General features: G+C 40.8%; 1 protein-coding gene across 1 annotated transcript in view; it reads left to right on the top strand.

Annotated features, from left to right (window-relative positions):
• Nucleotides 1–10,918, top strand: part of LOC138319255 (transmembrane protein 151B-like) — a 40,643-nt gene extending 29,725 nt beyond the window's left edge. Inside the window, exon 2 of the mRNA XM_069262279.1 lies at nt 9,113–10,918. Coding sequence (XP_069118380.1) covers nt 9,113–10,825 — 1,713 coding nt within the window. The 3' untranslated portion in view covers nt 10,826–10,918. The remainder of the gene's footprint in view (nt 1–9,112) is intronic.
• The last annotated feature ends 3,899 nt before the right edge of the window (nt 10,919–14,817 follow it).

Here is a 14,817-nt window from a genome sequence, read left to right as displayed (position 1 = left end):
GCGAGTGTTACTATACCGCAACGCCATCCTTTTGGACTGGTAGACATACGATAAGACTGTTCTCTCGTTCCAGTACTTTACTTTGACGCCTGTGGGTCATTCTAGGATCTACTAGGATTGTCGTACAACTGTTTCATTGATCTAATCCTCAACAATATCAATGACCAACATGTTGATGATTGGCTTTGCCATGAACAGAATATCCGAATACAGCAAACAAATGTTACGTTATCACTAGAAAGAAGGGCCGAATGGTTCTGATTTCGTACCCTATGACCCATACAATGCACCCTCAGATACCTAATAGTCTGTTCCATATAAACACTGTGGTACAGATCCTGTACTTTTGTGTAATTACTTTGTTTATATTACCAGTCAGACAGTACTAAATTGTTGATCAGCTCAGACACGAAATGCTCTGAATATTGTATACCTGACAGTAGATAGTCATGATAATCAGTCACCATTAGTGCCGGAATTTCGCGTACAGCAAATCACACTCACATCACCGAGATTTACTGCAGTGCGAATTAAAGTTTGGCCTATGGTAGGTACCACTAACAGGGTCTGCAGACAACGCCTGTTTACTAGGAACACCTTATTCTGCACACTGGCACTTTGTGTAATTAAAGCCTTTGTCACCCAGTGTTGTCGTTACCAGTGTCTGCGTCCATTACCTAACCTGATTTTACAGAGACAAAGTGTCAAATCCGAGCAATACTAGAGAAACTATCTTACTTGGAGCACCCATCTACACTAGCAGATCCTTGAACGGAAAGGTACAATCACTACGTTAAGAAAACGTCGGGGACATTAGGCCTAACACTAACTGTAAATGGCACTAAAAGCCTTATTCAATTCTCTTGGATGTACAGATTCATCTAAATGTCCTGTAAGTGTAATCTAATTTTCGGCGATTTCTTGCGATTGTTTTGTAATTCCGAAACCCATTGATCAGGAAACCAATTCCAACTTTTCTAAAGCTTTCATTCCATGGCGAGAAAGCTCATTTCAGAAACAATTTACACAATGCTGTGGTATTGCGAGCGAACTGTAAGCAATAAAATCACGTCGCCTTCATTATATACGACATTGTTCTGACATAGTTCAGCAGTCCATTTGCAGCAGTGGTACAGAATAGGTCTGACACTAAGAGGGCTCCTTCTATTACAGATACCGTACACGACGCCACACGCAAAGCGGACGGCATACAAACTGATCACGCTTGACTGTCAATGTGCAAGCAACCAATGTTTTATCTACATTTGTCTATCGTTAGAATTCTACTGGACTGGGAGTTCATGGTGATAGTCATGTGTCAATGTTTTCTTTTGAAGACGGGATATCTTACTCATAGCTATGAGAAAATATGTATTTGCTATATCTCTCCCTCAATCTGTACATTTCTTATATTTTACCTTTTCAATTCTTAATTTTGATTTTTTGTTTTATTTTCAATGATAACTCCCTCAGAAACAATCACCATGGACCAGTTGCCAGTGTACTTTAACCCTGCACTAACTGGAGTTATACTGGTTCTATACAATATCATTGAATGCAGAACATAATGACCTGCATTTCAGGTATGAACAAAATTAGCCCATTTTCTTCTTAGAATAACATCAGTATCTTCGTTTGCTGTGAATTTAAAAAGTGTTGTCACCTTTATTGCCTCACTATTGGAGAAAAGTTGGTTTTTTTCACAAAGTTTCCTTTTCATTACCAAACAAGAAATATTTGAGTTCTCCTGAAACAGATTAATTAAGTCGAGCCCGAAGTGATAACAGCGGGGCGTTTCGTGTGTGGAAGTCGTTAAATAGACACGGTATGGCTGATGTGACAATCAGCGTGAGTACCATTCCACTCAGATATGTTATCGGGTAATTCGTGTTAAATGAATAGTCAGCGAATAACACAGTTCCGGAAACGTAACTATCTGTTACCCGCTCTCACTCGCGGCTACACAAACCGGAAACCTGTAATTACAAAATCTGCATCCATAAAACGCTTGATAATAATACTGGATAATACAATGATAATGAGCGAGTTTGCGCGACTGTCCGAGAAAACCTAGAATGGACCGCCGTGTGATCGATAACCAGGCGACATTAACTAACAAGGTTAGGTGACGAAGCTTCGAATTACATCCTACCACGGAAGAATTGTAGGGTACAAACATTCACGAGATTGTGATAGACCTTTTTTGTGATAATGACGTTTGGTGTGGTAATGTAGTTGGCGCTATGTGTATCGTGTATCTCGACCGTAATGACGATTACTGACTGATTCCTTTCATACTACTATCCACCACTTATGCTACTATGCCATTAAAAGCCTGATATCTTATAGTATAGCACTGAATGCCATTGTTAGACCCTCTATCGAATGTCCTTATCTCCTGTTACCTACCAGTATCCCCTTGTATACAGTGACATACGCGCTGTGTAAGTAACATGTAATGTTCGATGTAATAATAAAAAATACCTAAAAATATGTTTTCTTGTTTAAAAGAATAAAATATGCTTGAGTTATGTAAAAGGACAACATTTTCCCTTGTTGAAACTTCGGAAAGTTTGGATTTGTTGTAGTCTTTGTTCCAATGAATTTAATGAACAATTTGTAAGATATTCGACTGTAGACGCCGAAAGGTGTGTGATTACTGTGATTCTGTTAAGTTCGGGTCGCTGACTTTCCATTGATATTTACATAACAGCATTGTGCAACGAGTAATAAAATGCTTCTTGCAGTTGTTAAAATATTTTGGAGGATGTCTGCTGAAGTTCGAGAGAGGCAAGCTTTGGTGACGTTTTTTTGGTTGTTCATCTGTTTGCATGGGTGATATGGATTAGGTAAATTTGAAACAGCATGTAAAATAGATATTGTTTTGGATGGAAGTGAAGACATTATATATCGACTTTTTGTAGATTAATACGAGGAATCGTTAAACCTTCAAAAGGTGATATTTCTCTCGGCCGATGTTTGTAAATACGAGGAACTCTTAAACCTGAAAAAGGTGATATCCCCCGAGAACGAAGGCCGAGGGAAATATCACCTTTCTAAGGTTTAACAATTCTTCGTATTATCCTACAAAAAGTCATTTATTGTTTTGTTATATGAAATGATACAAGTTTTGCTATTTGAAATAATTTTGAAGCAAGAACAGTGTAATGACTAATTTAACAAAAAGTCAAGAAAATCTTCATCCGCGTATCCTCAGTAGATACTCTTAGTATACTTTTGCTATGCTTTTTAACAATATAATCTTCCAAGATACAGTTACATTTAACGTGTGTAAAATATTTTTCCTTATCCTACCACATTGTTGTCTTCCATGTTTTGATTTAGCTATTTTCTGATGATCGGCAATGCCCTATTTTGATTGGTCAAAAAAGTAGAAGAGACAAACATATAACAATAATTTGTAACTGTTAAACCGATATTGGGTATTTGTATTAAGGTATGGGTGCAGTGACTGGTACAGCCGTTGGTGATGAAAGTTGGTAGTGCGGGAAAAACTCAAAACAGTGGTAATTCTGACTGGAGACGGTAGCCATTGCGTTGGACAGTGAATATCAGCGATAGAGTAAGGGCAAATGATTGGAAAAGTCGACAGGAAAGTGAATATTGGCGATAGAGTAAGGCCAATTGATTGGATCAGTCGAGAGGACAGTGGATAATGGCGATACAGTAAGGTAAATGGTTGGATCAGTCGACAGTACAACGGTTATTAGCGATAGAGTAAGGGGAAATGATTGGATCAGTCGTCAGGACAGTGGATATTAGCGATAGAATAAGGCCAAATAATTGGAACAGTCGACAGGACAGTGGATAATGGCGATACAGTAAGGGAAAATGATTGGACCAGTCGTCAGGACAGTGGATATTAGCGATAGAGTAAAGGCAAATGATTGGATCAGTCGTCAGGACAGTGGATATTAGCGATAGAGTAAAGGCAAATGATTGGATCAGTCGACAGGACAGTGGATATTAGCGATAGAGTAAGGCCAAATGATTGGATCAGTCGACAGGACAGTGGATATTAGCGATAGAGTAAGGCCAAATGATTGGATCAGTCGACAGGACAGTGGATATTAGCGATAGAGTAAAGGCAAATGATTGGATCAGTCGACAGGACAGTGGATATTAGCGATAGAGTAAGGCCAAATGATTGGAACAGTCGACAGGACAGTGGAATTGGCGATAGAGTAAGGGAAAATGATTGGATTAGTCGACAGGACAGTGGATATTAGCGATAGAGTAAGGCCAAATGATTGGATCAGTCGACAGGACAGTGGATATTAGCGATAGAGTAAGGGAAAATGATTGGATCAGTCGACAGGACAGTGGATATTAGCGATAGAGTAAGGGAAAATGATTGGATCAGTCGACAGGACAGTGGATATTAGCGATAGAGTAAGGCCAAATGATTGGATCAGTCGACAGGACAGTGGATATTGGCGATAGAGTAAGGGAAAATGATTGGATCAGTCGACAGGACAGTGGATATTAGCGATAGAGTAAAGGCAAATGATTGGATCAGTCGACAGGACAGTGGATATTGGCGATAGAGTAAGGGAAAATGATTGGATCAGTCGACAGGACAGTGGATATTAGCGATAGAGTAAGGCCAAATGATTGGATCAGTCGACAGGACAGTGGCTATTAGCGATAGAGTGATGCCAAATGATTGGATCAGTCGACAGGACAGTGGATATTAGCGATAGAGTAAGGCCAAATGATTGGAACAGTCGACAGGACAGTGGATATTGGCGATAGAGTAAGGGAAAATGATTGGATTAGTCGACAGGACAGTGGATATTGGCGATAGAGTAAGGGAAAATGATTGGATTAGTCGACAGGACAGTGGATATTGGCGATAGAGTAAGGCCAAATGATTGGATCAGTCGACAGGACAGTGGATATTAGCGATAGAGTAAGGGGAAATGATTGGACCAGTCGTCAGGACAGTGGATATTGGCGATAGAGTAAGGGAAAATGATTGGATTAGTCGACAGGACAGTGGATATTGGCGATAGAGTAAGGGAAAATGATTGGACCAGTCGTCAGGACAGTGGATAATGGCGATAGAGTAAAGGCAAATGATTGGATCAGTCGACAAGACAGTGGATAATGGCGATAGAGTAAGGTAAATGGTTGGAACAGTCGACAGGACAGTGGATATTAGCGATAGAGTAAGGGAAAATGATTGGATCAGTCGACAGGACAGTGGATATTAGCGATAGAGTAAGGCCAAATGATTGGATCAGTCGACAGGACAGTGGATATTGGCGATAGAGTAAGGGAAAATGATTGGATTAGTCGACAAGACAGTGGATAATGGCGATACATTAAGGTAAATGGTTGGAACAGTTGACAAGACAGTGGATATTAGCGATAGAGTAAGGGGAAATGATTGGAACAGTCGACAAGACAGTGGATATTAGCGATAGGGTAAGGGGAAATGATTGGAACAATGTACATGAAAGTGGATGTTAGCATAGACTACTTATATAGTGCAATATTACTATTTAAAACTCTGATAGTTGCAATAGCGCGTTGGGCAGTGATTGAAACAACTGAAACCGATGATACAAGACATTATGTTGGATCATTGTATGGGATATTGGTAGTCGGGTTTGAGGCATGTATTTCTTGGAAACTGTAACTTCTATGACGTCACCATTAGAGATTGAATCTTTACAGAATTAATCAACCCCATATCGGTATTTACGGTTCCTAACGCTCTATACCTATTTGATATGCGTCTGTAATCCCTTAGCAATACACATGTGGCTAATTTCCTCAGAGGAAATTCCCCATAAATAACAAGACAGCCTTACTTAATGGCGACGCCGGGCTTACTCTTAAAGTCTATTAAGCTATCAAAATAAGTTAGGGTTTGTAGCCATAGTCGTTGTTGTATCTGTATACAATAGCTTTATATAAGATACGCCAGCTCATATGGTTTGTACATAAAACTATACATTGAGAGAAACCAGCGATGACGTTTTGGTCAATATATGTAAAATTTATATCAATCTAATGTCACGTTTGTTTTTTTGAAATTGTAAATCTCGTATACAGTTATGTGCACACTAAAGGAGTATGTAATTGCTTTGCATTTTTCTGTTCCGATAAGCTTCAAATTTAATAAAACTCAAAGTTCAATAACGGCACTTTAAATCTGATATGTTTTCTGTTTTAAATTTGAATTATATTTGTTTGTATCCCTCTCCAAGGACGACCGTATTGCGTCATTGTACGTTACATATCTTATCATGTTTTGAATGCCAAAGCGGATTTAGTCCATGTTGAAATGGCGTCCAATGTCTGACATCAATAAAGTATGCATACTAATTCTACTTATTGTCCACCAACTGTCATATGATGTGTCATTGATCAAGAAGCGTGAATATGGTGACGTAAATAATTCAATGGCAGTCATATAGGAATATGTGTTTTGTTTGTTTTTAGCATTACGGCTTGTCAAATCGTTATTTTTGATAAAACAAAACAAATACAACCTGTGTAACTAATATGACTGTTGGATATTGAGTATTTGGCAATACCATGTGGTAAACGCTTCTGCTCGTGGAGTCCTGCGGTTTATCACAACATGTTTCTATTTCATTTACCATGCTTCAATTCAATAAAATACCGAAAGAATGCAAAATGAGTGCATGCACTTAATTTGATATGGTATCAGACATCACATTTACCACTTGGAAACATTGGTTGGAAATGCACGAATTGCTGTTGCATCTTGCAATTGTTCATAGTGCTTGCAAACACGTTATCTAGAACTTATGCATCACATTATATTTCATAGTAATGGGCATCCTTTGGCACAACCTTTGATACTGCTTGTTATATTTCCTACAATACATCAAGTTTGATCCACATGACATTTGAGTTATTGGTCCTTTCGATTACTAATACCAAAAAAATTAATTAGGAGAAATATCAACTACACACTTTTTACATTGTATATGTCAATATCATAAGAAAAGACAACGGTAAATGAGAGTACCATACACCACAGCTAAAGAGACAGTAAAACGCCTGTCAGTGTGGTTTACCGACGTTATAGAGTACCATACACCACAGCTAAAGAGACAGTAAAACGCCTGTCAGTGTGGTTTACCGACGTTATAGAGTACCATACACCACATCTAAAGAGACAGTAAAACGCCTGTCAGTGTGGTTTACCGACGTTATAGAGTACCATACACCACATCTAAAGAGACAGTAAAACGCCTGCCAGTGTGGTTTACCGACGTTATAGAGTACCATACACCACAGCTAAAGAGACAGTAAAACGCCTGCCAGTGTGGTTTACCGACGTTATAGAGTACCATGCACCACAGCTAAAGAGACAGTAAAACGCCTGTCAGTGTGGTTTACCGACGTTATCGAGTACCATACACCACAGCTAAAGAGACAGTAAAACGCCTGTCAGTGTGGTTTACCGACGTTATAGAGTACCATACACCACATCTAAAGAGACAGTAAAACGCCTGCCAGTGTGGTTTACCGACGTTATAGAGTACCATACACCACATCTAAAGAGACAGTAAAACGCCTGCCAGTGTGGTTTACCGACGTTATAGAGTACCATACACCACAGCTAAAGAGACAGTAAAACGCCTGTCAGTGTGGTTTACCGACGTTATAGAGTACCATGCATCACAGCTAAAGAGACAGTAAAACGCCTGCCAGTGTGGTTTACCGACGTTATAGAGTACCATACACCACAGCTAAAGAGACAGTAAAACGCCTGTCAGTGTGGTTTACCGACGTTATCGAGTACCATACACCACAGCTAAAGAGACAGTAAAACGCCTGTCAGTGTGGTTTACCGACGTTATAGAGTACCATACACCACAGCTAAAGAGACAGTAAAACGCCTTTCAGTGTGATTTACCGACGTTATAGAGTACCATACACCACAGCTAAAGAGACAGTAAAACGCCTGTCAGTGTGGTTTACCGACGTTATAGAGTACCATACACCACATCTAAAGAGACAGTAAAACGCCTGCCAGTGTGGTTTACCGACGTTATAGAGTACCATACACCACAGCTAAAGAGACAGTAAAACGCCTGCCAGTGTGGTTTACCGACGTTATAGAGTACCATACACCACATCTAAAGAGACAGTAAAACGCCTGCCAGTGTGGTTTACCGACGTTATAGAGTACCATACACCACAGCTAAAGAGACAGTAAAACGCCTGTCAGTGTGGTTTACCGACGTTATAGAGTACCATACACCACAGCTAAAGAGACAGTAAAACGCCTGCCAGTGTGGTTTACCGACGTTATAGAGTAGCATACACCACAGCTAAAGAGACAGTAAAACGCCTGTCAGTGTGGTTTACCGACGTTATCGAGTACCATACACCACAGCTAAAGAGACAGTAAAACGCCTGTCAGTGTGGTTTACCGACGTTATAGAGTACCATACACCACAGCTAAAGAGACAGTAAAACGCCTGTCAGTGTGGTTTACCGACATACGTTATCGCCCAGTGACATACATGAAATAACAGTTTCCCATGTTCACATGAAAGCATAGGTCGGTTTTGTGTATCAATCGACTTTTATCGACCTCCGTTATCTAATTCATGCCTAATTGTGATCGCTTTACCGTATTCGAACATATCTATTACATTATTTAACATTAAAGCTTTTTGTTACATTTATATCGTTTTAAAGTCGAAAAGCAACTTATTAAAAAATGAATTAGGAAAAACATTATCTTCAGTCTTAATTTTATTATAAACGGTCGGATGAAACCTTTACATAGATAAACCTTTGTATTTTAAAATGTTTTTTGATAATTTCGGTAGCATAGCTTTAATTTATTTATCTAAAGAACAATGTAACGCGTCTTACTTTTAGCCCCTTTAAAATTTAATAAATTGCCAATTTATGTCTACAAGATGAATGTCATGCGTTACTGAAAATAACAGGTGTAAGACAGTTAGCTATGAAGATTGCGTAAATCTACCAGGAAATGTCAATGCAGTCATCAGATTAAAATTGGTTGCAACATCTAAAAAAATAACCATTTCGTTACTATGTATTCTGATATCATCTTATTTTCTTGCAGCAAAGGCCGATCAAGCAGTCGTTCTTCGGTTCCCTGCGCCGTGATGCTCACTGGAAATGCCTGATCCTAACCGTCCTCATCTGTGGTTGCCTTGGTGCCATCGCCTGGTGTCGTGTGGCCATCATCACCACTGTGGTGGTTAGTTACTATGGCTCGCGCCGGTCGGACAGAACCATCACCCAGTCCAGTCCATGTGAGGACGGCTATATCTACATACCCGTGGCATTCGTTATCATGCTTTATTTAGTTTACCTGGTAGAATGCTGGCATAGTCACACACGTATTGAACTACACCACAAAGTTGACGTGGGCACGGTTTACGAGAAAATCAGCAACATGCGAGATGCAATACCTATTCTTTGGTGGAAGGCTCTTTGTTACCACTACGTTAGGAAAACACGTCACGTGACCCGGTACAGGAATGGTGACTCCTTCACAACAACACAAGTGTATTATGAACGCATTAATTCTCACACTGCCGGCTCCGCATTTAACTTCTCCCAGTGCGGCATCAAAGATATGTCGTCTCTACTGCACGGTTTAGAGGACTACCCGGCCACAAAGATAAAGTTTACTAAGGGCTTCTCATTCGCATCAGTTGATGCTGAATGTGAATTCGATGAACAAAGGAGTCGGTTCTTTCGTGAGAACGAAAGACGGGACGACTACATGGAAACAAGGGAAGGCATGGACCTTCTGAATGTGAACTTTAAGGAATATATGATAACGTTTGCCGACCCTAATAATCTGCCTTGGTATGTGTCACACGTTATATTTTGGATCGCGTCAGGTCTACTTATGTCATGGCCATTGAGAGTCATCATCGAATTTAAGACTGCGTATGTACACTATCACGTACACAAGGTGTTCGGAACTAACTACGTAGATTGTGAGCCGTTGGACCCTATAGCACAACTAACCAGAGTAAACACAATGACGAGCACTGAGCTGGAATTAACGATTCAAAACAATTATGCACTACTACCCAGTTATTCCGAGGCACTTTTAATGGCTTCCAATGTGACTTACGAAGTTCCCGATGCAAATGGGAACGTCAACACACCGCCAATATATGGTGCTAAGCGGAGCGTGACGTATGGATCGCTGTCGTCTGCTACCAAACAGGATGCCTTGCAAAGACTACCAACTGGTCCTATTTCACCATCACTTAGACGTTGCCATAGTTACACAATAGTGGATGGAGGACTTGTTATTCAAAATGATATGCAATGTGATCTCAGTTTTTCTAGCCGTCCTAGAAGAAAATCGCGCCGATTCATAGGTCCTTGGAGACGGGATGACACGCCTAGTAACCCCGTAAGTTCCCCATCGTCTCCACAGGAGTGCATGGTGGCCATTAATCCACAAACTTCTACCGTTCGTGTTCTTGGCCTTAATAAGTCACCGAGGACAAAGTCCAAAAATAACCCAGAGACTAGCACAGTGCGATCTCTCAACTTAGAAAGACGGTCATGTGCTTTACCCCTCAGGTCACCCAGTGCACATTCGATGGGTCCCTCAATGATCCGATCAGTGCGGTCGGGACTTTCGGAAGATTCTCTTCCATGTTATGATGATGCCTTGTCGATGGACACGCCTTTATTTGAGAATGAAAACGACAGTCCATTTAGCTCAAGACTAACCCGTGCAGGGAGTGCCAGAGAGCAGAGTAGTTCCGAACATTGTAGGACCATCATGGAGACCTCTCTATAGCCATCGTGTGTTGAGTGTGTGATTGATAACATATAGTAAACTTTCATATGCGGATGCAGAATTTATATATATTAAACCATACTGATTTTTAAAGTTTTTTGTTATTGTAAATATGCCTTAAGATGGATACCCGGACGATTCAGAATCTATGATAGATATACCTTCGACAGTTACCACAGCCGGGTCTAAAAATAACACAAATAGATCCATATTAACGATAGACAAGAAGACAGAGAGATCACTCCAGTAATACGGTTAGATAGAATCATTAAGTACTGAAGGAAACGATCGTAATTCCGATGTTGTTTTTTTATAAAATCAACACAGACTTTACCGCGTGGGAATCACTCGGACGATATTTATCGCTCTTACGTTAAATTTTAAACATACAATATATATTATAGAGCTACAGCGTTTATTCAGGAATCTCTCGCGAACAAATTGCTTAGCATCTTATTAACCATTAACTGTCCTTAAATTAGATAGGAAAATAATTTCTTGTGATATACAGGTTCTGATAGATTTCTCCTTAGACAGGGAAATTGTTTCAATTAATTTGTTTTACCTTGTATTATTATATAAAATCATCGTGGTGTTGATGAAGCTATATAATATTTCCATATCCGCCACAGTGAGTAATTTGATAGAATCATAAAAATGTAGCGGGATTGGACTGGGTCGATCATCGGTAACCGGGTAGTTCAGTCGGTAGAGCACTCGGCTAGTGTTCTGCTGGTCTCTGGTTCGAATCCCGTTCTGGCCGTTACATTTTCTCCACTCCTGTTACAAAAACATGCAAATATGACATCAAATATTATATCCATAAAGTCCTCTGTACTTGTTGAAACACACTAATGATCGTCCGTTTTAGAGAGACTTATATCTAGCAGCTGCATAAGATTATCTAAATCATGAATGTGTGGATCATTTGACTAATACATATGATAAATGACACCCAAATTCAGATTGGTTAGACCAAACGGTACAAAGGAATCGCGGCAACAAATGTGAAACAGTTCTGACCGAGAATCATGGAATGTAGTAGTCGTGTGTGTCGGTGATTAATGTAACACACGATAGAGATATAGGAAGGAATTAGTGGTAAATCTAGCGGCAGTAATTGTATTGAGAGTTATTTATCTACACAAGTATATTGGTAGTAGATTAATGAAATCGGGACATGTAGCTCATCAATCACACGTTCTCAGGCCTGCAAGGAGAACCCGTAAGACGTAACAGTTTAATCAATAAACACACAACCCTCGGGTTGTATCACCACCTAAATCAGTCGTATATCATCCGCGATACACCGGACAAACGCCTAGACAAGTACCAGCTTATTTCTCATCCGGGGAACTATTGACGTCAGAGGAAGACATGCACCTTTGGAGATATTCGGATGGTTTTCAAAGCCAAATCCCTTTGCCGGTCTTCAGAAGTTCTACAAAAGACACGCAAAAGTCAGGATTTCCATAAGAAACATGACGAAACTCTAACTTTGCAAATTCAAAAGGCATATATTCATATGGTACCTGCAGAAGGGCGTGATCTGCAGTATCTAGGTATTGTATCATACCAACATATTTCCCATTATCAGGACTTCGTACATGACAAAAGCATGATGCGGGGTCTTAATAAGGAATATTATCTTAATCAGACGACTTCAAAGGGTTTTCGTAGCTTGATCTGGAGTCTTCAAAAGGAATTCAGAATGTGATCTGGAGCCTTCAGAAGGCATACAGAACCTGATCTGGGGTCTTTAGAAAGCATAAAGAACCTGATCTAGGGTCTTTAGAAGGCATACAGAACCTGATCTGGGGTCTTCAGAAGGCATACAGAACCTGATCTGGGGTCTTCAGAAGGCATACAGAACCTGATCTGAGGTCTTTAGAAGGCATACAGAACCTGATCTGGAGCTTTCAGAAGGCATACAGAACCTGATCTGGAGTCTTCAGAAGGCATATAGAACCTGATCTGGAGCCTTCAGAAGGCATACAGAACCTGATCTGGGGTCTTCAGAAGGCATACAGAACCTGATCTAGGGTCTTCAGAAGGCATACAGAACCTGATCAGGGGTCTTCAGAGGGCATACAGAACCTGATCTGGACCTTCAGAAGGCATACAGAACCTGATCTAGGGTCTTTAAAATGCATATAGTACATTGATCTGTGGTCTGCAGAAAGCATACAGAACCTTATATGTGCATAGATTTTTGGTCTTCAAAAGGCATACAGAACCTGATCTGGGGTCTTCAGAAGGCATACAGAACCTGGTCTGGGGTCTTCAGAGGGCATACAGAACCTGATATGAGGTCTTTAGAAGGCATACAGAACCTGATCTAGGGTTTTCAGAAGGCATACAGAACCTGATCTAGGGTTTTCAGAAGGCATACAGAACCTGATCTAGGGTCTTCAGAAGGCATACAGAACCTGATATGAGGTCTTCAGAGGGCATACAGAACCTGATTTAGGGTCTTTAGAAGGCATATAGAACCTGATATGGGGTCTTCAGAAGGCATATAGAACCTGATCTGGAGCATTCAGAAGGCATACATAACCTCATATGGGGTCTTCAGAAGGCATACAGAACCTGATCTGGGGTCTTTAGAAGGCATACAGAACCTGATATGGGGTCTTTAGAAGGCATACAGAACCTGATCTAGGGTCTTCAGAAGGCATACAGAACCTGATATGGGGTCTTCAGAGGGCATATAGAACCTGATCTAGGGTCTTTAGAAGGCATACAGAACCCGATATGGGGTCTTCAGAAGGCATGCAGAACCTGATATGGGGTCTTCAGAAGGCATACAGAACCTGATCTAGGGTCTTAAGAAGGCATACAGAACCCGATATGGGGTCTTCAGAAGGCATACAGAAACTGATATGGGGTCTTCAGAAGGCATACAGAACCTGATATGGGGTCTTTAGAAGGCATACAGAACCTGATATGGGGTCTTTAAAAGGCATACAGAACCTGATATGGGGTCTTTAGAAGGCATACAGAACCTGATCTAGGGTCTTTAGAAGGCATACAGAACCTGATCTAGGGTCTTTAGAAGGCATACAGAACCTGATCTAGGGTCTTTAGAAGGCATGCTGAACCTGATCTGAAGTCTTCAGAAGGCATACAGAACCTGATCTAGGGTCTTTAGAAGGCATACAGAACCTGATCTGGGGTCTTTAGAAAGCATAAAGAACCTGATCTAGGGTCTCTAGAAGGCATACAGAACCTGATCTGGGGTCTTCAGAAGGCATGCAGAACCTGATATGGGGTCTTCAGAAGGCATACAGAACCTGATCTGAGGTCTTTAGAAGGCATACAGAACCTGGTCTGGGGTCTTCAGAAGGCATACAGAACCTGGTCTGGGGTCTTCAGAGGGCATACAGAACCTGATATGAAGTCTTTAGAAGGCATACAGAACCTGATCTAGGGTTTTCAGAAGGCATACAGAACCTGATCTAGGGTCTTCAGAAGGCATGCGGAACCTGATCTAGGGTCTTCAGAAGGCATACAGAACCTGATATGAGGTCTTCAGAGGGCATACAGAACCTGATCTAGGGTCTTTAGAAGGCATACAGAACCTGATATGGGGTCTTCAGAAGGCATACAGAACCTGATCTGGGGTCTTTAGAAGGTATACAGAACCTGATCTAGGATCTTCAGAAGGCATACAGAACCTGATCTAGGGTCTTCAGAAGGCATACCGAACCTGATATGGGGTCTTCAGAGGGCATACAGAACCTGATCTAGGGTCTTTAGAAGGCATACAGAACCCGATATGGGGTCTTCAGAAGGCATGCAGAACCTGATATGGGGTCTTCAGAAGGCATACAGAACCTGATATGGGGTCTTTAGAAGGCATACAGAACCTGATCTAGGGTCTTAAGAAGATATACAGAACCCGATATGGGGTCTTCAGAAGGCATACATACAGAAACTGATATGGGGTCTTCAGAAGGATACAGATGATATGGGGTCTTCAGAAGGCATAC

This window comes from Argopecten irradians, chromosome 3 (assembly GCF_041381155.1).
Source record: "Argopecten irradians isolate NY chromosome 3, Ai_NY, whole genome shotgun sequence".
NCBI lineage: Eukaryota > Metazoa > Mollusca > Bivalvia > Pectinida > Pectinidae > Argopecten > Argopecten irradians.
This window is presented reverse-complemented; position numbering and strand designations above follow the sequence as displayed.